Source organism: Gracilinanus agilis, chromosome 6 (genome assembly GCF_016433145.1).
Source record: "Gracilinanus agilis isolate LMUSP501 chromosome 6, AgileGrace, whole genome shotgun sequence".
In the NCBI taxonomy this organism is placed as follows: domain Eukaryota; kingdom Metazoa; phylum Chordata; class Mammalia; order Didelphimorphia; family Didelphidae; genus Gracilinanus; species Gracilinanus agilis.
The window spans coordinates 134,835,688-134,860,007 of NC_058135.1; the positions used below are offsets into that span (position 1 = coordinate 134,835,688).

Consider the following 24,320-nt stretch of genomic DNA (forward strand, 5'->3'; position numbering starts at 1 on the left):
CTTGTTTTGATAATAGAAAAAGCTGGTTACTTAAAAATTTATATAGCACCCTCTTTAAAAAATAACTTCAAGTTATACCATGATTACATGTGGTAATATCCTTTCTGTTACTGTCTATTGAAAGTGGTTCAGTAGCAGGACTTTATTAGGGATTTGATACATCTATCTCTTGCCTATATATTTTGGCCTCTGCTCATTGTTGATAAACTTAGATTTAAGTAACCATTTGCTGAAAAATCCCAAGTGTCTGTATGAATATCTTAACATTTTTGGGTTCAAATTTTAATTCTTAGGTTTTTAAATAAACATCTGTAAAATGTGTCTGATATTAACATTTAATCATTGCTTAAGTTAATATTTTAATAGTCAAATTTATATAAATGTAACTCTTTGTTTCAAAGTTAAAACATTTGGAGGGAAAAAGTAATGTAATATTGGTAGTACTGTCTATATAATTTAATATATGAACTTCCTCTGGAGGATGCTCAATAATAAGTAAGTGATACTTATAATTCTGAATATTTCTGTAAAGATTCAAAAAAGACCATAGTAGAATAATATTTTATTTTGTGTTTTTCTTTCCTTACAGAAGTGATTCTATTTTGCTTTCCTATCCTATCACTATACCAGAGCTGCTTGGACAGCTCTGTATCCTGAAGCAGGAAGCACACCCTGTATTTCTTCTCTTCTCATCCACCAGCCTATATTTATTGAATACACCTGTTCTTGCTAGTGTTGGTTTTCTTCAGTATGATTTTTTTGAACAACTAGTTATCTATTTTTTTCATTTTCCCTCTTTATTAGGTTAGCATTGCTAATCTTGATATTAGGACCATGGGTTCAAATCTTGATTCTTCTAGAGATCACTATCTTGGACTTCAGTTGTTTCAACTATAAATAAGGAGAGGAGACTGGCCTCAGACACTTCCCAGCTGTGTGACCATGGGCAAGTCACTTGACCCCCATTGCCCACCCTTGCCACTCTTCCAACTATGAACCAATACACAGAAGTTAAGGGATAAAAAAAAAGGTAAAAAATAAAATAAAATAAGTAAGGAGAGGAGGGTTGGCCTATATGGACTCATAGGATCCTTTCACCTAAAAATCTTAAACCATAAGTGCTCCAGTCACCTAAAGCCAGAGAGAAGGGGTGTCAGCCACATTTACCTCCTAATTCTACTTAATATTTTCAGAGCTGTTTAATACCTCACAAAAACTTTGGGGTTGTCTGGTATTTTTAAAAATCATTTGTTTTTTCAGAATGAGACATAGATAGATATCTATCTTCAGTAAATTTTCTAAATTCTTCTTGGCATTTAACTTTAAACAGTTTCTAAATAGAATTCTTCATAATCATTCAGTGTCAGAACACCTTCTTGCTTGTGAATTAGCACTTAGGAAAAGGGATATAATTATATCATGTGTGTTACTATATAGTTCATAGGAATCATAGGGTTCATGCATGTGTACACATGTATATTTCAGTTAAAATTTTAAATTAATTATTAAATAAGTTCATGAATGATTTTTTTTTAACCCTTACCTTTCATCTTGGAACCAATACTATGCATTGGTTCCAAGGCAGAAGAACAGTAAAGGCTAGGTAATGGGGGTTAAGTGATTTGCCCAGGGTCACACAGCTAAGAAATGTCTGAGGTCAGATTTGAACCCAGAACCTTTTGTCTCTAGGCCTGGCTCTTAATCCACTGAGCCACCCAGCTGCCCTCATCCGTGAATAATTTTACATAAAAATTAATTACAAGGGGCAGCTGGGTAGCTCAGTGGATTGAGAGTCAGGCCTAGAGATGAGAGGTCCTAGGTTCGAATCTGGCCTCAGACACTTCCCAGCTGTGTGACCCTGGGCAAGTCACTTGACCCCCCCCATTGCCCACCCTTACCACTCTTCCACTTATGAGCCAATACACAGAAGTTAAGGGTTTAAAAAAAATAATAAAAAAAATTAATTACAAGCCAAATCAAAAAAATATTAATTACTTATATTTATATCTCTACATAAAATCTCTCTTTCCAGTGCCAATTCCCCTTTCTACTCATAGTGATAGACCAGGTCTCTAGAGGGTGGTTGAGCACTTCTCTCTGACTTACCCATAGCTTTCTATTTTCTACAAGTGCTAACCCCTATCAGGGTGTTTACCACTGATTATAAACTAGACACTTAGTAGTTTAAGAGGGTATTTAGTAAGCAGATACAGCAAAAGGCAGCTGTTAAAGAAACAGTTTCTCCAAACCTTGCAAGGTTCCTGAGAAGAGTGAAATCAAATTTGTACTGTCATAATAATGAGTCACACATGTAGGGAACTTGTGTAGCAAAGGGTTAAACTCTTAGCTATTTATTCCTAGAAGTCATTTTCACCCTTTGTGGAGTTCCCATGAAATTTCTTTTAAGTATAAGCTTTATTCTGGGCTTCAAGGTTTGATTTTGTAGGATCCTAAAGCTGTCTTTCTTTGGTGTGTCTTTGATATGTCTTAGCTCCTAATGAAGGTGCTACTCCAGTCACTGGTTCTTTGGGGACACAGGTACCCAAATGGTGGATGGGAATTCCATATCTTCTGACCTTTTGAGCTTCACCAAGTTGTTCTTTTGTCAATGGAGGGTAAAGAAACTGCCCTCTTTCTCCCCCTTACTTCCATTCCCTTTAAAGAGTCATGTAGTGCTATATCTGATAACTACTTGGCTAACTAGCGCCAAATTTTCTGCTCTTATATATAGCCTCATAGGATTTGATTGATTCTCTCCAAAGAGCCAAAGTCCCTTTTTTCCTTTCATCTAGGTTACTTTTAAATGATTCAATTGAGATATCTGGGCCTTCCGAGTTTGATTAGGGTGGTGGTGATTTCTTATAGGAAAACTTTTCTTGTTAATAGAGAAAATTTTATGAATGTGAAACAGTATAGGAAAAACAGCTTAGGTGAATTTTTTTTTATCATCATCAAATTTCTACATATAAATCATGAATTGAAGATTCTCAACTTTGAAAGTATACTTCAACCAAATTTCAACCAAAAATACACAGGTGCATTTGGTGTGTAGTGTTTGTTGGGACTTTGGCTGAAACTTTGTGGAGGCCAGGGAAGTCAAGTGACAGAGATGTATAGGGAGAGAATTCCAGGTAAGGGGACAGCCAATGCAAATGCTAAGAGTCAGAGAGATGGAATGTCTTGTACAAGGACTAGGAAAGGAAGCTATAGTCTTTAGATTGCCTATAATCTGGAGGAGAAGTAAGGTTTAAGAAGGCTGTAGATATAGTAAAGGGAAAGGACTTTCTTTAAAAGCTAGAGAATTTATATTTGATCCTGGAGGTAATAGCCACAGGATTTTGTTGAATAATTCCAATAGCCTGCTGTTTGGTCTACCTGTCTTAAGTCTCCTCACCCCAGTCATCTTCAACACAGCTGTCAAATCTTCCAAAAATGCAGATCTGACCATGCCACCTGTTATTCAGTAAACTCCAGAGGTTTATTATCTCCAAGATCAAACATAAAATCTTCTGTTTGGTATGCAAAGCCTTTCACACATTGGCTCCCTTCTACCTTTTCTAGTTGTCTTATACATCTCCCATCACATATTCTATAATCTTGTGATTCTGACTTTCCTTTTTCTCAGACAAGACATTCTGGCTCAGTCATTGGGCATTTTTACTGGGAATTTTTACTGGTTATCCCTCATGTCTGGGATGCTCTTTATCCTTACTTGGGCCTCCTGGCTTCCATGGCTTTCTTCCCAGCTAAAGTTTTAGTTTCTATGAGAAGGCTTTCCTAATCTTCCTTAATACCAGTTCCTTCTTTCAATTAATTATCTCTAATTTATTTTATATAAATACACATGTATGTCATGTATATCATATAAGTATCTATTTTGTATATGATTAGATTACATGTATGATTGATTAGAGAATTGAAAGAAGGGAACAGATATTAATATATAATCTATACTTATACACATAGACATCTATATCACTCACATGTCTTGTTAGTATGTCCTTATTTTTGGTGGAGATAGACCTTATTCTCAAAGAGCTCAAAGTCTAGTGGAGTATTATCATGTTGTCTCCTACATTAGACTGTGAGCTCCTGAAAGTAGATATCCTTAGCACTTAGCATGGGGCCTGGCATGTAGTAGGTTCTTAATAAATTCATACTGACTGACTTTTGTGTTCTGTGACTAAACACTGGTATTAAAAAGATGGGACTTTGTTTTAGGGAGATGCTTAAGAGTCTATTTATATGTATAGATAGATAAATTTACTCTTGAACAGTCTTTGTCTTCAAGGAATTTATATTTTAATGGGGAAGGATATGCCATTGAGAGGTGTTAGAAGGTGGTAGTGGGGAATGTGCACTCCATCATAGCAAGAAAATGCTGTGAAGTGATGTGAGGTCCTTGGTCTGAACGTGGCCAAGCTCTCAGAGCGAGGTTATCTTTGCAGAGTACAAGACTCTAGTGGGAAAAAGAGAATGATGCCGGGCTGGAGAAGAAAGCAAGATAAGGTAGAGAATTTTGAGGATTGCCCCATGCCTTTCAGGATTAGGCAAAATTTTACCTGTTATAGGTAGTAGGAGAGGAAGAGGAGGAAGACTAGATGAGAAATTGGCAGTTTTCTGAGCTAACCTCGTATATTTTCTTCCTCCTCTTCTGGGCCTAATTCACTGTCCATTTGCTTTGTCAGTCCAAGATGTACACAAACACACATCCGTACCCACACAGATGAACAAACTTTATATATTGTTCATTTGCCATGGTATTTATAATATTAGTGTTACCAGAGAGACTCATTTTAAGAAGGTTGGTCATAAGCACCACCACTAGTTGTGATCCTCAGGGCCCACCCACAGCAAGAAATCATAGATTCTTGAAACATAATAATAGTTATGTCTTTGAATTTACTAATTCCTCCTTTCAAAGTGCTAAAAAAATTAACAAATTTTCTCTCTTAATAGACTTACTATTAAGCAAGGGAATAGAACTAGTATGCTTTCCTTATGTAGGAAAATCATAGCAGCGGAAGGTTAAGTGACAACATTACAGAAAAATCAGGGGGCAAAGTAGGACAAAGAACATATCTACTTTCTTTTCACTAGATTTTATTTAGGTAGGGTTTTTGTCTTAGGATCAGTTAGCTTCTTGCTATTTTTGTAGAATTCCTGTATTCTCCTGGGTAGAAAATCAGGATGTGCTTTCTTTTCATCTCTTAAATAAACAAAACCATAAGTGCTTAAAAAACATTAGTGTAATTATGTATATTAATAGAATAAAGTACAGTACTAATTTTTCAGGAATACTCTCTTAGTGTTCATTGGTAACATACAATATGTAAGGTGTTCCACAGAATTTTCATTGATAGAAGACAAAGTTTATGAAGGATCACTATGAGAAATTTCATATCTAAGAAAAAAGTGTCTTTAATGCAATTCTGGAAAGATATTTTTATACAACAACTTTCTGAACTCAAAATTCTTTATTATCTTAACTTTAAAGCTGTGTCTAAGATATGATTAAGAATGAAGAGCTGTGTACTTCCTTGGAATTAGATAGAATAAAACAAGATTTGATAAATAGTTGGACTTGAGAGTGGGAGAAGAGACTGAGGAACCAAAGATGAACCAAAGATTAAGGTGACAAATCTAGGTAAACTGAAAGAATATGGATTCCCTCAATAGAAAGAGGGAAGTTTGAGTACCTGGGAAATTGACCTATATAATCCATTGTTTTTGTTATTTAATTGTACTTGGCTCTTCATGCCTCCATTTCAGGGTTTTCTTGACAAAGGTATTGGAATGGTTTGCCATTTCCTTCTCCAGCTCATCATACAGATGAGGAAACTGAGACAAATAGGGTTTAAGTGACTTGTCCAAGGTCACACAGCTAATAAGTGAAGCCTGATTTAAACTCATATCTTCCTGACTATGGATCCAGTCCTCTATCCACTGTGCCACCTTGCTGCTCCAGTGATCAATTATATAAAAAAAAAAAAATTTAGATATCAAATGCAACTAACAGTGTCTTGCATGTAGTAAGTGCTTAATAAATTTTTGAACTGAACCCTTTCAACCCTTATAATTAAACAACTGTTTACAGTTATAGTCAGCTTATATAATAGCATGCTAGCATATATTCCCAGTATTTATATTTTACTTTTTTGGTTGGGCCTTCAATATACACATCTGACATACATGCACAATATGATATATGTCAAAGATGTTTCACACATGTATGGATGTATGTGTTCTTTCTTTGTAATCTCATTAGCACGCATGGGTTCAATGATTATTTGTATTCAGATAACTTCCAATTCTATATGCCTAGCCTTAATCTTTCTCCTAAATTCCATTCTGAAATTTCTTAAAATGTCCTTTAGGCATTATTTATCTCAGTATATTCAAAACAAGAATTTATTATCTTCCCCTCAACTCACCCCACTTTTGTATTTCCTTATTTCTATTGAGGGCATTCCCATTCTTTCAGTTTGCCTAGGTTTGTATGTAAACTTAGAGGCTGCCATCTTTAATTTTTCAATCTCCTCTCCTCATATCCAACTATATGTCAAATCTTATTTAACTCTATTACATCTCTCTTTTCAGTTCCTTTTTCTTCACTCAAATGGCCACAACCCTAGTTCAGACCCTTATTACCTGTGACTGAACTATTGCATTAAATGCCTTCTAATTGGTTTCCTTTCTGTCTCCTTCCTCTTTTATCTGGTCCATCTTCTCAAGTATTAGTCATACAACACAGAACTCTCTATGAATCTTTGGAATTGCCTTCTAGCCTTAATGCAACTCTTCTTAATGCTTTTGAAGTCTTGCATAGTCTGATTCTTATCTACCTTTTTAGAATTACTTCCCTGTATTCCTCTTCACATACTCTGATTCTGTGAAACTAACTAATTTGCTTGCTGAGACACACACATGGCATTTGATCTCCCATTTCTTAGATTGCTTTATATGGATTTCATAAAATGATTTTTTGGTAGTTGTCATTCTTTATGGTGATATAATAACTCAATTTCATTAATGCATCATTGTCTACTTCTTTGTACAAATAGTTGTGTGTGTGTGTGTGTGTATTCCATTTGGGTTCTTTTTGGTATTGTCCTCTTTGATGGTACTTATGGCATTATAAGGAGAAGGTGTGCTGAACAATCTGAGGACTTAGGTCAGTGTGGAGAGAGACATTGTTTCAAAACACATCTGATTTTGATTCAGTTTCTTCCATAAGCTTTTGTTTTTTCCCTTTGTGCACAGGTCTTTTCCTTTCCTCCAAAGACAGGTAACATGGTTATCATTTTAAATGAATTGAATTCAGCAGACATTTGTAAATCACTTATCTAGCGCCTAGAACTGTGGTCATTAGTAGATGTCATTCAGAATACAAGAAAGATGTTCTATGCTCATGGAACTTGCATAAGCCTAGTAGGGAAATGGGCTGCATTCACAAACAATAGTAATAGAATACTGTGTACTAAGTGCTTGAGAGAAGATATTAACAAACATCTGAGGTAGCCTGAGGGTGGAGAAGTCATTCTAGACTAGAAACTAAGGTAAGTTACTGGAGAAAGGTGGCTTTTTGCTTTTTGAGTTGGGTGTTCAAGGATGGAGAGGAATGCAACAGGTAGCAGACATTTCAAAGATAAGGAACAATATGAATAAAGACATTAAGATAAGAAGAACTTAGAATGTATGTATGTGTTGTCATTCAATTGTGTTTGACTCTGTGATCTTTTGTGGTTAATAATGTCCATGGAGTGGTTTTTTTTCCTCTAGTGGATAGAGACAAACAGAGATTAAGTGACTTGCCCAGGGTCACACAGCTAGTGTTGCTCGATTTGAATTCAGATGTTCCTTACTGAAGACCCAGCACTTTATCCATATCCACTGGGCCATCTATAGACCCCATCCCCCTATCCCCCTACCTGTCCCAGCCAATATAGTTGGAAAGGTTGAAGGGAAGCCAGGTGGTAGAACCAAGGAGGCAGATAATTTCAGACATGGAGAAAACAGCCTTTGAAAATGATTTGATTTGGAAGGTGGAATGTCTTGTGTGAGAAAGAGTAAGGAGGCCATTATTATTGGATCACAGTGGACAGTCAGTAGTTGATTTTTTTTTTTCCTTTTGAGAGGAAGAAGGTAATAGAGGATTTGTTGAAATTCTTTCTGAACCAGCCACCATGAAAGATCAGTTAAGTAATGCCAGCTACTAATTTCAACAAAACCTTTACAAAAACCTTGACATATCTGGAATGTCAAAATTTAAGTATCAGTCATATCCAAAATAAACTTCAGTTTTGCTTTTTTTCATTTTTTTAGTTTGTTAAAACTGTCTTCTTATTTCTAGATCTGGGACACTTTATAGAACATTGGAAAATATTTATCTTGATTCTGAATGTGGTTTGTATATGCTTCAACCACTGGGCATTCCTTTGAAGCTCCTTTTAAAAACATGTTTGTTTGTTTTTTCCTAAGGTTAGAGATGGGAGAAGGATTCTTTTGAGAATTTTTGGAAGGTGAAGTAGTAAGCATTTTTCAGTTTGAATGTATAAAAACTAATAAATTGATGATAACTTATATTTAATGTTAGTGATAAATTTCTAACTGTAGAAAAAAAAATTCTTGAAGTTGATTTGATTTTTAAACTGACAGTGGCTGTGGGCCAAGATAGACCTTTTTCCCCATTAAATTTCCTAATCAGATATATTATAGTGAAAGGTCTTCATAATAAATATTTCTAAGCCAAGGTAACAGAAAAATATGATTATTTCCTGGGAGCTCATTGACTTGGATTTAATTTGAAGTCACTTTGTATTTTAATTTTAAAAATTGGTTTAGTTTTTTTTTTCATTTAAAAATATTTTCCCATGTTTCCATGATTCATGTTCTTTTCCTCCCCTTTTCCATCCCCCTCCCAGAGCCAACAAGCAATTCTACTGGGTTGTACAAATGTCACTTGATATCTAAATCCATATTATTCATTTTTGCAATGGAGTGATCTTTTAAAGCCAAAACCCCAAATCATATATCCATATAAGCAAGTGACAAGTCATATATTTTTATTTTGCATTTCTGTTCCCATAGTTCTTTCTCTCAATGTGGATAGCATTCTCATAAAACCCTCGAGATTATTCTGGATTATTGTATAGCTACATTAGATTGTTCCACAATATTTCACTTTCTGTGTACAATGTTCTTTAGCTTCTGCTCTTTTCACTCTGCATCAGTTCATGGAGGTTCTTCTAGTTCATGTAAAAATCCTCCAGTTCATCATTCCTTACAGCACAGTTGTATTCCGTCACCATCAGATACCACAATTTGTTCAGCCATTCCCCAATTGAAGGGCATCCCCTCATTTTCCAATTTTTTGCCACCACAAAGAGCATGGCTATAAATATTTTTGTACAAACATTTTTCATTATTATCTCTTTAGGATACAAACCCAGTAATGGTATTGCTGGATCAAAAGGCATACAATCTTAACCCTTTGCACATAATTCCAAATTGCCTTCCAGAATGGCTGGATTAATTCACAACTCCACCAGCAATGCATTAGGGTAAAAAATTGGCTTAGTCTTGAAATTTTCATCAGAAAAGCCTCTCAAGCAATAATCCACATATACCATACCCAAGATATGACTTGAGCAGTGTATTCCAAGCATCTTAGGATAATAGTGACAGAACCAATAATTCAGGTTTTCAAATTTGTGTTTCCATACTGCTTTTGAATAATCATGTAGCAACCAATTATAGATGGATTATTTTAGCCAGTTTTTGTAGTATATTCTACATATTTGGGCACTTAGTAATAATAAATTCTGAGGACTATCATTTCTTAGACAAAACACAAAATAATTGATGCAATAATATTCCATGAATGGTTGTTAAAAATGGCAATGTAAGTATTTTGTCCTATTAAAAATCAGAAAAAAGAAACATGCTCAATAACAGCTTGGCCCACAGATATCACTAGTAGGATAGAGAAATCTTCCAGATTTCTGACATATGAGACAAAAGAAACTAAATAAAATAATTAATATTCTAAAATGGTATCCATTTCAAGAATGAGCCATAGATTTTTGGACATAGCTAATGTGAGAACTTGTTTCTCTTAGATAAGCATATTTATTATAATTTATTAGTTATAACAAATCATGTTATTGTTATATTACATGTTGCATAGATAAAAGAAAAATAAATGATAAAAATAAAATTATTTATAGAAGTTTCATAACAATAGCACAGGGCTTAGTACCTTGGAACTACATTTTAGGTAAAAATACTTTATTGTGATATCCTTTAGATATTTCATTAAATTTTCTTGGGTTGTAGTCCAAGTTCAACCCTCTGGATATTATGCAACAATAAGCCTTTTTAAGAATCTTATTTATTGCAAATGTCAGAAAGAAAATACTCCTTGTCTTCAATAGCTTACAAACTTTTTTTAAAGGAAAAACCCCTTTTTATCTTTTTGGTTTTGCAATAGTCATTTCTCTTTAATTCATTTTCCCCATTTAATTTTTCTTCAACAATAAAAACAACAAATATTAAGACAACCGACATAGTAATAACCCATTTTGACAGTATACTACATTTCATATCCATAGCTTTCATATTGTAGCTGCTAGTGTTCTCCTTATAGGAGGAAGGCATTTCTATATGACAAGTTGTTCATTACAATTCTTCAGACTTTTAAGTGCTTTTTATTGTTTACTTTTGCAGTGTTATAGTTGTGAATTTTCTTTCTTCATCCTTAGTTTGCATAACTTATACAAATCTTTTATTTCTTTGAAATTCTTATATTTATTTATTAAAATACTATGACATTATTTTCATATTCCATAGTTTTTTCTGCTTTCCCTCAACTGACAGATACCCGTTTTGTTAGGATCTTATGTTATACTGGAGTAAAATATGCTCCCAGGTTGAATGTCAAACAAACTAAAAAGCAATTTCTATTTGATTGAAAAACAAAATCTCTGAAGAATTTAGGTCATCTTTGCTGAGCAAACATTTAAGTCTTCAGGAGTTGATAGGTTACATGGACAGACTTGAGAAAGCATTTAAAAACAGTTTGATTCATTGTAACAGATAAATAAGATACTGTTAATATGGGTTATCTGCTGGGACATGAAAATAGCTTTGATGCGGAAAACTTTACTGCAAGTGTATTGATAAAAATGGAAGTTTACATAAATATAGTAATAAAAAAAGAAAATTAAAGCACCGAGGAAACTTTCAAAGTATTTCCCAAGGCAATTAACTTTCCTTTTGTGTATAGAATAATAACATTTTGGAGCTTGGAAAGACCTTAGAGATAATTTGGTGTTCAACTACTTTTCTCAGTATCTTCTTAGTATCTCAAAAAGTTGTTACTGAAAAGACATAATTATAAGGAAGTATGTGGAGATTTATTTTACATAGACTTTCAGTGTATAAGAAAAAGATCATGGGGGCAGCTGAGTAGCTCAGTGGATTGAGAGCCAGGCCTAGAGACGGGAGGTCCTAGGTTCAAATCCAGCCTCAGCCACTTCCCAGCTGTGTGACCCTGGGCAAGTCACTTGACCCCCATTGCCTACCCTTACCACTCTTCCACCTATAAGTCAATACACAGAAGTTAAGGGTTTAAAATATCTATATATAAAAAGATCATATCCAAATCATTTTTCTGGTCACTTCTCTCTGATGGTCATAGAATCAATCATATTATCTCTCTGACAGTCCTCATAGAAGTGAAGATTTAGTGGATAATCTTTAAACCTTTATCAAGGGCATAATTTCCTGTAGGTCTGTGCTAAGCCCTATGAAGGAGTGATTAAGACCCAGTCACCCAGCTACCCTAAAATATAGGGACTGACTGATTTCACTGCCTAAGCTTTCTATACAAATTTTATAGAGCAAGAAACAAATGACTGATAAACTACAAATGGGTGAGAATCAATCTCAAATTGACATGTTCCCATGTCAACAGGTCTTTCTATTTGAGCTTACTTAAGTTGAGTTGCCAAACTGAGAACAAAAGTAGAGTTGACTAGCATCACTGTTTTCACTTATAAGCAAACTACATGAAAGACCGCTCAGTCCATTAGTAGATATTTGTATATGAAATTGTAAATTATCTAAACCCAGAAAGTATTGGTTGGTATTTGTCCTCCCTTTTCCCTGCAGTTTAAATGGATAAAGTTACCAATTGTTACCTTTTAGTAAGGAGTGCTTTTTAATATTGCTTAAACAAAAGTGAAAATAATATTTTTAAGTACAATTTTTGTTCCAGATTTGGCAGATGTACTTGGACCAAGCAGAATCAGTTTTGGGTATGGCCTATCTATAGCAAATAAAAGTGCATTTTAAAAGCTGGGGGGGGGGGCAATTCTATAAAGGCATGTTAAGAGGAATAAGGGATGGAAATGCAATCTAACCCTGCATTGACTTGAGGTCTATATCTAAAGGCATTTGAATTTCTCATTGTATAGTGAAATCTATCATCATAAATTAGCATGGTACTAGGTAACGGTTGAATTTAAGTTTTCATAGGCTGTATGTGAAGAGTCAGGGAATTTGGCTGAATTCTTCATTCAAAAACAACCTTAAAAAAAACACCCAACCTTGATCATATTAAACTGACATTGGCAGATCTCTATTTGTGGTCAGTTTTCCCCATTCACTTCAGGGTTTTTTAAGGAAAAGGCTTTGTAAATTTTAAAAGCTCTTGTAAATGTCAGCTATCAGTGTCATTTTCAGAGTCTATTATGGTAGACATAACTAGTGAATAGTTAATATTTTTCTGCTTTAAATTGTCGTTTCCCTGATTTTATACATTTATTTAGTAGCAAATAATTGTGTGCTTATTTAGTATTTGTTAGTACTTAATAGGGATCTTTTGTCTTTAATGACAATGTTAAAAGAGTCCAAGTGCGTCATCATTCACAGATTTGTTTCTAAGCCAGTTATTAATTAGGAGGGGCATACGTTTTATGAGAGATTTGCGAATGGCCTCACGTATGGCGGATTGGTCAGTTTTGTTGAGAAGAGTTTTCTGAAAACAAAGGCACTTTTTCCTTCCCGGAAAAGTTACGGGCGACAAATTTCCTGTGCATGACCATTTTGGGTTACTATTTCTAACTGCTACCTCCATCACCTGAAGGAGGGACAGAACCGCCACCAGCCAGCTTGGTGATAGCCAAAACAAGGTAAAGTAGGCATGGCCACATCCAGGCTGCCCAAACAGCACGAGAATCACTTCCGAGAAAGAATATGCTCCATATATCTGTGCTGTGGCCCGGGCAGTTAAGAGACAGTTCTCTCTGCCTTCTCCGTCCGGGGCAGCCCCTTAACTGTCCCAGGCCTGGGAGAGATTCCTTAGCCTCAGGTGTCAGAGTCTCCTCCCCCGGCTGCGGGTGGCGGAGCGGCCGTGCGCGAATGTCGGGGACTTCCTGTCTGGGCTGCAGGGCGGAAGGATCGCGTTGCTAGTCGAGCCGCCGCTGCAGCCCCTACCGTTAGGTGCTGGGCTTCTCGCCGGGCGGACGCCTGGGAGCTGGGCCGGTTCCGCGGCTTCCTGTCGGGAGGACGCGCAAGGATCCCTCTGTGTGTGTGTATGTGTGTGTGTGTGTGCAAGTGTGTGTGCTTGTGCGCCTCTGACTGCTGGTTCCGCCTCCTCCCCCGCCGCCGCCGCTGCTCCTAGCGTTAAGTCAATGTGAAGCAGCAGCAGCAGCTCCAGCCCCGGGATAAACATGGCGACTTCTCTGCATGAGGGGCCCACCAACCAGCTGGATCTGCTCATCCGGGCCGGTAAGGACCGGGCAAGTTGTGTTACTATGCACGGGTGCAGGCGGCGGCGGCGTGTGAAAGGGGCGGGAGGCGGCTCTCCCGCGGCAGCGGCGGCCAGTGCAGGGAGCAGCGGGAGGCGCTGGGAGGTCGGGTTGAAGGGGGAGCAGTGAATGAAGTAATGGAGGCGACGAATGAGGAAGTGATCACCTTGGTGAATAACCTGCCCGGTCCTCAGTGCCAGGGCTCCGGGGCTGCCTCCGGCAGCGGCGGCGCTACCTCCCGGGCTCGGCGCCGGCAGCCGGTGCAAGAGAACGTGCGCCGCGCTCAAGTTGGCGACTCCCGGGCGGGAGAGTTTGCGCTTCGCCCCAGTTGCTGAGGAACCAGGAAGTGGGCGAGGGAGCGAGCGAGGGAGCGAGCGCGGCTGTTGTCTCCGCTGCACTGCCACGCTGTCTGGCCAGAGAGGCCGTGGCTGCCCCAGGGGAGGGGGCGCTGGGACTCACCCCCCCACACTACTGCCCCTCTCCATGAGTTCCTGCACAGAAGAAACGGAGCGGCCCAGGGTACCCGCCAAAACAGCTCCCCGCCCCCTCACACCTGGTGCACTTTCAGGAGTAACGGTCCCGGAAAGGGTCAGGGTGGAGGGGAGTCAACTGAACGTGCTGCCCCTGCCCAGGCCCGTGACTCTGAACCCAACCCAGCTAGCTGAAGGACTGGAGGGAACCTAGCACAGCCCCCTCCCCTCTCGGGGGTGGGGGAAACGGGACTATTTGTGGGATGGGAGGTGGTGGAATGTCTTGAGCAATGGGGCGGGGGTCTAGAAAAAGGCACAATTTGCCAAATTTTTTATATGAGTAGCCGAAGAGTGGGCACCGGCAGGGTTGGCGGGGAGGCTGGAGGCAGGCTTGGCCCTGGGGAAGTCTCAGCACGGTGTCGCCCCCCTTTCCCCTCCCCCCCAAACCTCCCACCATAGCGGAAGCGCAGCGGAGAGGACAGAATCGGCGAGATTGACAAGGCTTCCATTCCAATCCCCTCTCGGGGATGTTCCAAATAAGAACGTTGATTTCTGGGGGCGGGTCTTCTGGCCTGCGCTGGACCAATGGAGATTGGGCGGGAGTAAAGCTGACAATGTACGCATGGAATTGGAGGGAAGAGGAGTGTAAACACGGAAGTGGCCGCAAGGGTGGGGGATGTGCTGCACCGCTGCTGCAGCGGAAGGGCACGGACTTCAGTTACATAGAAAGAGCTTTAATAACGCCCACAGCAGCCCTTCGGGCTTCGAGTCCCTGTAGCTGAGCTTAGATGCTTTCCATATTTTGTACATGAACCACTAGGACTGAAAAAGCGTTAATCTCTATTCTTCCCAATCCTATTAAGTATCTCAATTGGTTATAATAGGAAGATTATAAATTTACACACGACGCTGAACTAGTGGTATAATTGATATCTTGTGCCTGGTTTCTTCCTGGTATTAATGGTCAAATGAAGAAAAATTTAGTACTTAATTTAAGCAGATAAGTTCTTTATGTGCCTATGGGTTAATGAGTAACAAATTTTAATTTTAGACGAACTACCTCATATACATCTAAAATTGATAGTACAGTGGAAAATGTGTGTTTGGGGGCAGGGGAGGTGGGATCCACCTCCCTTCTCTGTTTTACTACCTGTGTGACCTTTGGCAAGTCACTTAACTTCTCTTTACCTCAGTTTCTTTGGCAAAACGAAGAGGTTGGGCAGAATAATCTAATAAAAGTTCCTTAAAGTATTGTATCTGATCATCTGAAATAACATGCAAATAAATATCAGCCTTTAGGTTTGGGTTTAGACGTATGACACTTTTCAAAGAGTTTGGAAGAATAAAACTTAAGGTTCTTTTTTTTGAAACAAATCTCCACAGGTGATTTATGAGTGATGATTGATAAAGCCTTTGAGGCAGGTTTAGTAAAATCATTGTAGAAAAATTTTCTAACTTTACAGGGAAAAGTGTCCAGGTCTTTAGTAAATGTCAGGACATTTGATAACAGTTCTTTTCCCCTTAGTTGGCCAACCACATTGTTTTTAATCTTGGGTATGGGTGTATGTGTTTTAACTTTTATGTTGCAGGTACCAGTGTAATATTTGTTTTAAACTTTGTTACAAGGGCATGTTGTCTCTTAAGGAACTGTAGCTCTCAATTCTTGCATATAACTTTTTAATTCCAATAATACTTTCTTGCAGTTAAAGTTGTACTCTGGTCACTTTAAAAACTAGTATAGATTGGAAAGTAAGAAGGAAAAATTGTCATAAACAACTGAATTTCTTAAGGAAGTAAAAAGTGTAATTTCTCAAACTTTGGGGAATGAAGCAGGTGGCTAAATCTGGCCTGTATATATTTTGTTTGGAATGGGACTGGTGGTGAAAAATGCTGAGCTTTAATTTAATAAGCTTGAAAACCCAAGAGTTTTCTAGTAGGAGGTGAAAGAAGTTTTCCAGCTTTGTTATATTTGACTAGTTTATTAAGAAATAGCATTATAATTATAATTTCTTTTCAGGATTATATTTACAAAGGATCATTTTACAAAGAAAAGGATTATGTGAAACTTTTTCAAGTTATTTCCTTTACTATTGCTTCTTGTAATCTTGAGTTAAGAAGCACTTTATGCTTCCTTTTTTTAGGAAGAAACTTGACAGGTTTATTTATTTGCTCAAGGTTAATTACATAAATTAAGTAAATTAATATTTGGAAAGGCAAGGTGGCCTACTTCGAATTTAAGATCATAATTATAAATTCTTGTTACAATCATTAGTTTATCTTGTACTCCTGAGTCATTGTGCTTTAATTTTGTTTATTTGTCAAATAGAGGGAGAGAAGAGAAAGAGAGGCTCTGGCCTGTATTTGGGATGAGATTTTCTTCACAGGTCCAATTCCTAAGGTGTCAGTTCCTAGAAAATGGACAAAATGTTAAAAATTACTTTTACTTCATGGGAAAAGAGTCAATAGGTACGCCTTAAAAAATATCAGACAGACCTACCTTGAGAATTTTAGCAGTGTAAAGAGGGAGAAGCTGAACTTACAAATGATTTTAAGAAGCTATTCAGGCAAATACAGTAATTGCCAGAATATACTAGGAATAGAAGAGAAATTTAATTGGTATTAATTGGAGGGGGGGAGCTTCCCAGAGGAAGTGAACTTTGAGCTCCATATTGTAAAAACACTTATTGAAAGCTTTTTGTAAATGAAAAGGACCAAAGTACTTACCTTTTTATACTAGGGCACCTGTATCCTTTTTATTATAATACATATTTTCATTGGGGCATATGGATTTAGAGGATGAAACATTAAACTCTTTAGTTTTCTTTCACACAGTTATTCTTAATAATTGACATTTGATTTAGTACTTTTAAATTTTCAAAACAAACCTCCTGGTAATAGGTAGTTTGAGTGTTATCCTTTTTATCGAGGAGAAAAGTGTCTTCTCATGATCATTTGGCTAGCAAGTAATTTAGGTGTGAATCAAACCTTAGTTTTCTTAATGCTTAATCTTGGTACTCAATACTGTAAAGATGCCTTACATGCATGCCAAGACTGTTACCAGTGCAGTTTAGTGGAGAGAGTAAACTTAAGTTGAAAAATTAGAAAAAACTGCATGAAACGATTGAAAAAAAATATTGATGTAAAAGCAGGAGAGGAAATGCCATTGATCTTTTTATTTTTTAAAAATATTTTCCCAGTTACATGTAAAAACAATTTTTAACATGTTTAATTTTTTTTTTGAGTTTAGAATTTTTCTCCTTCCTCCCCTCCCTGAGACATTAATCTTTCTAAATTAATTTATGAGTGTATTTAATCATTTGCCCTTCAGTAGTCATTGCAGCATTAGTAGTGAGTTCATATTAAGCTTGTGTCTACTGAAGTGAAGAGAAAAGCAGTAATACTGTAACTCAGGTCAAAGTAGATTAGCCAATCAAACTATCTTGCCTTAAATTTTTTTTTCCTTAGTAGCAAGTTTCTCCCACTCCCTTCCCCGCAGAGGGGAGGTAGGAGGGAAAAGTGGCTAGGACAGGAAGGGAGGGGTTTCTAATCTGGATAATTACTTAAATTCCACTTAGCCTGTCTTACATACAACTAAAGTATAGGGAGAGTGGCAAAAGGGTTATTATGGAAAACTTGTATCTTCTTGCAAAAATTTGTTTCTTTCTTGAAAATTGGATACTGTAAATCCCTAGAGAGGCAATGTATCAAAGTGGATAGATTGCTGGTGTCAGAAAGATAAGAGTTCAAGTTCCAGCTCTGTCACTAATCAGAAGTCTGACTCTGAGTTTAACTATTTCATTGCCCTCAGGCAACTCTGAAGCCAAAAATTGTAGTGGAGTTGCCCTCTGCTTTGACTGTGGAAGTTCTTCACCTGGAGCTATCTAACTGTGATAACATCACTGGGTCTTATTTAAGGAAAAAAAAAAAAAAACAAATAAATTCCTCCAAGGATTTAGTGTAAAAGATATGCCTTAGTGATAAGCCTATCTGACTGAGAGGTTAAAGCAGTGATTCCCAAAGTGGGCGCTACCGCCCCCTGGTGGGTGCTGCAGCGATCTAGGGAGGTGGTGATGGCTACTTTTTTTTGTATTATATTGTATTCTGAGTTCAATAAATAGTTTCATAATTTCCAGGGGGCGCTAAGTAATATTTTTTCTGGAAAGGGGGCGGTAGGGCAAAAAAGGTTGGGAACCACTGGGTTTGCTTAAGTCACACTTGTTCTAGCTAGGTAGTAAGTAGTAGTAGTGATTTAAACCAGTCTTTTGATCTCAAATTCAGAATTCCTTCTCACACCATTGTCATTTGAATTCTTCTGCCCAGAATTTTAATTGAGTTACTTGGATCCTACCTTATTAATCACCTTGGAAATACCATAGAGAAAAAAATTGACTCAATTTTTTACATGGAGCAAAACCGATTTTTGAAGATGAAAATTTACTATACCATTTAATATTTGGTATTATTTTTCACTCTAGTATTATGATAGTTGAGTTGATACAGGGCACCTTTAGGGCTACTGGGCAAATTAAAGGATAAACTATTCTAAATAAGGTGCAGTTGAGTGATAACCTTGTTATGTTAATTTATCTTCTTGCTGGTTTGAGGCATTGTACTTAATGAACTGTTTTTTTCTGCTTGCTCTCTAAATATGCTACTAACTTTTAGTTTTGCTCTAAGAACATTTTTATGAACTAGATCATTGCTGGGATTTTCTTCCCTAAAGCTGAGGTATGCCTCTTGTCAGACTGAATGACCAAGTTTGGTGTTTTCTGACAGCTGTTGAATGAGAGCTTGGAATAATCTACCATATAATACTATTTGACTAGAAAGAAGTGGAAGGAGACATGCACTAGAGAGTGCAAAGGGACACATTATATTTTTTTTCTTTTGGTTATTAACACTTGCCCCTTCTTTGAATCTGTTCCTTCTTCTGTTGCTGCTTGGTGTATTAGCAATAGCAACATCACCTGAGAGAGCCTGAAAAAAACTGTTTCCTGCATTCCAGCCTTTACCTTTAGAACAGAGCAGGGGCCAGTCTGCACTGTTAGAGGGATTTTTCCCTCACTGGAGATTTCTTGTGCCAGGGGAATCATAGGTTTTTAGGAGGGAGGTTTTTAAATTTTCCCCTTCCATCTAGTTCAGATACATTTCTCAAAAGAAGCAATAGGTCAAGTTTTAAGAAGCAATGATTTTTGACTCCATTTTGTAAAAATCATAGCACACTGTTCAAAGTTGTAAATTCAAACTTAATAAGTGACAACTATTGGAAAAATGGATAAAATACAATGATTGATAAATATCAGAGTATTGTATAGATAGTATTAGAGGCAGCATTAAATTTTTGCATCTCTGGTGATCTATGAGTTATCTAGATGTTCAATTTGGACAGTTTGAAAAATTTTAAGTCATATTTATTGATGCCTTTCCTTACATATCACATTCATTTCCACATATATATCCTTCCCCTCCTCTTATGTATAGAGTCATCCCTTATAACAGATTAAAGTCATTCAGAAGTCATAGACTTTTCAAAAACAAAATATATTTTTGTAGATGAAGGTGATAGAGAGGCAGAAAACCTTGGGTGTTCAGATCCTGATTCTTCCAATTACATTTTGTGTGACTTAATGCTTTTGGACTTCAGGTTTATAAGATGTAAAATAAAAGGGATTAAATTAGATGAACTCTTGATATCTTTTCAAACTCTGAGTTTGTGATTCTAAACTCGAGGGGGAGAGAATTTGAAATAGTAAAAAAAAAACTTTGGTGTGGGTTAGATTCCTTTTAACACTGTAAATGTCAGCTTTCCCCTTCTTGTTCTGTGTGGTTCTTGTCTGTCTCCTCTTCCATAAATGATGAGGCCTTCCTCTGGATCATATAATATTTTGTGGGTGCCAGTATAACCACCTAGCATTTCATTGTTTTATTTCTTACTTTCAGTATAATGTTGGCTATCCTCTTTTTTCCTTCATGCATCATCTTGATGTACTTCCTGCTACTTCTTACATCTGAGTTGACTGGTATTGTAGTTAAGCCTTCCTACACAATTGTCCTTTGACTCTTAAAGACATTTTTGTCGTCCATAAGAGTATATTTGAAATGCATCATTTCTTTGTGATTATTCTGAGTTACATTATGGAATGCTGATAGTAGCATAAATAAATGGCAGTGCAGGTAGTCTGTGCATTTATGAAGAGGAGTATTCCTCGAAATTGCCCTGAAATGGATTGAGCAGGCACTGTTGATTCCTCTGATTGTATTCAGCATTATTGGAATGAACTGTAGAATGAATGAGTGAAGGCAGCTAAAAATAAGCATAAGGAGTCCATTAATTAAAAGGCTGAATGTAGAGAATAGGATGCATGCTTTTTAGCAGGGACAATTTTTGTATCAAAATTCCTGGCTGCATGTTTGCAGTTAGGGATTCTTTAGCTTTTTTCAGAACTCTCCTTTGGTTTCAGGATTGTTTTAATTTAAGCAATTGGAATGTGTACCAAGTGGATTTTGATTATATGAATTTTATATTTTATGGGTATTTAGATAATTTTTTATTAAAAAATATTTTAAGGACCAGAAGTATCCACATAACTAGTGGCTTTGGGGACTTTAAAAAATGTATAGGTGCTCAGGCAGCTGGGTAGCTCAGTGGAGTGAGAGTCAGGCCTAGAGACAGGAGGTCCTAGGTTCAAACCCGGCCTCAGCCACTTCCCAGCTGTGTGACCCTGGGCAAGTCACTTGACCCCCATTGCCCACCCTTACCAATCTTCCACCTATGAGACAATACACCGAAGTACAAGGGTTTAAAAAAAATGTATAGGTGCTACAAATTTCTCTAACGTCTAAATATGTCTGTTATATATGGTTTGTGTATTTCAAGTTTGGAACACAACCTGACTATTTTAGTTATTTTAGTGATTGAATCTTCACAATGGAGTGAAAAGTGAACAATGTTTTTATATAGAAACTTTGTTTAACAGTTCTTCTATATTATGTATGTGTATTCAAGTGCCTTTCAACTTAACATCATTTATCTATCTATCTATCTATCTATCTATCTATCTATCTATCTATCTATCTATCTATCTATCTATCTATCTATCTATCTATCTATCTCTCGCCTTCTGCCTGTATTGGTTCCAAGGTTGAAGAGTGGTAGGGGTGAGGCAATGTGACTTGCCCAGGATCACCCAGCCAGGAAGTGTCTGAGGCTAGATTTGAACCTAGGACCTCCTGTCTCTCTAGGCCTGGCTCTCAAATCACTGAGCTACCCAGCTGCCCCCTCACATTATTTTTGATGAAGGAATAATGCTTGAACTGGAGAACAAAACCTATATTTGGACAACATATGCTTTGGTTGTTGGAAGAAAGTTTTCTTTTTATCTGTACTTTTGCCTGCATGATCTTAAAGAGTTTCTCAGTGAGAAGAAAATAAGTTTTAAAGGAATATTCCAGGGTCTTAATGAATTTGTGAGGTTAAGTAAACTTTGGTATTGCATATTGACCTTGAACCAATTAAGAATCAAAGGCAATATAATGTGTAGTTTGGGGGACATGCTTAAACCTATACTTTATACCTATACTTTAAATAGGATTTACATGTAATTTAAAAAAAAACCCTTAGAATTTTGTTTTTAGTTACTGTTTTTAGTTGATTTTTTTTTTTTAGGTTCCCATTTCAAAATGTATGTTTTGGGCTCATTTCAAAGTGCATTTTAGGATATGTCTTACTAAAATAATTGCATGAGGAATTTACTCTCATGGCTACTTAAAAAAGTAGTATAAAATTGCCAGCATGAGTAAATGAAAGTTTTAGTTTGATAAAATTATTCTTGTTTTACTTAGATCAAGTTCTTTTTCTTTGATTCAGCTTATGCTTTTAGTTAATCTACAATATATAATTCCCTCTTCAAAAAAAGGTTAAAGTGCTACTTGGATAGGCCATATCTATGATTGATTATCTTCTTTTAGGTGACCTCCAGCCTAAAGATTGTATTTTATTTTTGAACAGACTTTCTGAAGTTTGGATAGAAGTACTAATTGAATCCTCTTTAATTTAGTGAAGCAACAGATAGAGTAAGCCAGGGTCACCTAAAGATAGATTTGCTCAGATGTTGGCTGCCTCTCTGGAACGATTGAGCTTTGAGCAGATTTCCATAAATGGAAAGAGCAACTGCTGAGGCACAGCTACCTTGGTGAGAGTGTAGATGATGTACAACAGGTGGTTAAGGGGTCACTGGATTTAAAAATGTTGTCCAGAAAATGAGGGGTTGGTGAGAAGGCTAGTGGGAGTTGGTTAACAGTATTTAAAATCCTAGTTCAATTGAGGTGTTTTGAGTTTACCTTAAAAATTGAATGGAAAAATTTTTTTTTTATAACGGAGACACATTTTCAGCATTTGGGATCCTACCTTCCCTACTTCACTGTAGTTTTGTAAAAATTAGATAATAGTTAGTAAAAAGTGAATTTTTCCTCCTGGTATTGAACACATCTGAGGTTAAAAAAAATTGAAATTTTGTGTTAATTATGTTTGTGATTAAGGACCTGTCAGCTTATGAAAAGTTTTATCCTAGTATATATTATAAAGCTTTGATTCACCCATTTTTCCACAAAACAAATTGGATGTCTTCATGGGAAATTGCCCTCTGAGAATCCCAGAAAGGTCCCTTGAGGAAGGGAAAGGTTACTCTAGATGAAATGTTAATGATTTTCCCAAATGGGGGTATGGCACTTCTAATTTAGGGTTAATTTTTCCATCATCAGTGGAGAAGTTGTTGATATTATGTGTCTAAACCAGGAATAAATCCTCTTGGAAAAAGTAGACTCTCTTTTCATTCCTATGTGCCCAAAAGGGTCTATAATTAACACTATCACATACAGACAAGGAAGTTATTTTATTGTTTAAGAGAATTACTTCATTATTTTGAATGGAATTGGAGTTAAGCACTCCAACTCTGCTTGAGACCCAGAGTTTTAGTAGACATGGCATTGGGTATTGTATTGATAAAGGTGCTTTTTACCTCTTAGAATTGTTTAATCTGTAACCATGCTTATTTTTTCCCTTAGTTTTGGCTTAAAGTTGACAGTTCAAATTTCAAGGTTTCAGAGTTCAATTTCAATTTTTTTTTATAGTACCCAGAAAATTTTTTTTTTAATTAACATCCATTTTAGGAAACTTAGATACTAGCTCCTCATTGCTTTGAAACTTGAATACTGTACTCAAGGTTTTTTTTTAAACTCTTACTTTCTGTCTTAGAACTGGGGTTAAATGACTCGGGTTCACACAACTAGGCAGTGTCTAAGGCTACATTTGAAATCAGGACTTCCTGTCTCCAGGCCTGTCTCTATCTACTGAGCCACCTAGCTGCTTCTATACTCAAGATTAACCAGTGTATACCAATAATTTTAATGACATTTAGGATTTTTTATCTGGCATGATTTTTAAAAAATAAATATGTACTTGAAATCAAAACTTTAAGGGCATGTACTTGATTTTTTTTTTTTTTACCCCTAGTTGAAGCATCCGTTCATAGTAGTAATGTACACTGCACGGATAAGACAATTGAAGCTGCTGAAGCCTTGCTTCATATGGAGTCTCCAACCTGCTTGAGGGATGCTACAAGTCCTGGTATGTGAACTGCCATTGAGATGAAGTTGTGTTTAACTATATTATGGCAATTGTTTCACTTTTCAAGAAAATTGACTGTAAAAAGAAAAAATATGAGTGAATCATTAATAGTCACTGATCACATGTATGATTAATTGGCCAAAAATATTGACTGATGTTCATTTATAAATGTGCATATATTTAAGCCAAACCCTTGAATGTTTATTTAATGTTTTATCCTAATAATAGTGACATGTAGAAGACCCTTAAGGTTAAAAAATATATAGCTTTAAAAAAAGATGTCAATTGTATAAGTGTTTTAGAGTTACTATTTATACTATAGGCTTCTTTAGATCAGTCACAAACCTTTGTAGATAGGGAGTAGAATATGGTGTTTGGGAACTAAATCCTCTCCTCTTCCCTCTAGCCACC

At 36.7% G+C, this 24,320-nt stretch overlaps 1 protein-coding gene across 2 annotated transcripts in view; it reads left to right on the forward strand.

The window, feature by feature from the left end:
* The window catches only part of ELF2 (E74 like ETS transcription factor 2), a 93,574-nt gene that overhangs the window by 54,104 nt on the left and 15,150 nt on the right, over positions 1-24,320 (forward strand). Inside the window, exon 4 of one of the 2 annotated variants that reach the window (XM_044680171.1) lies at positions 23,796-23,909. In XM_044680171.1, coding sequence (XP_044536106.1) covers positions 23,796-23,909 — 114 coding nt within the window. Of the gene's footprint in view, positions 1-23,773; positions 23,910-24,320 lie in introns of those variants that run through there. The other variant, XM_044680172.1, reaches the window with a different exon arrangement.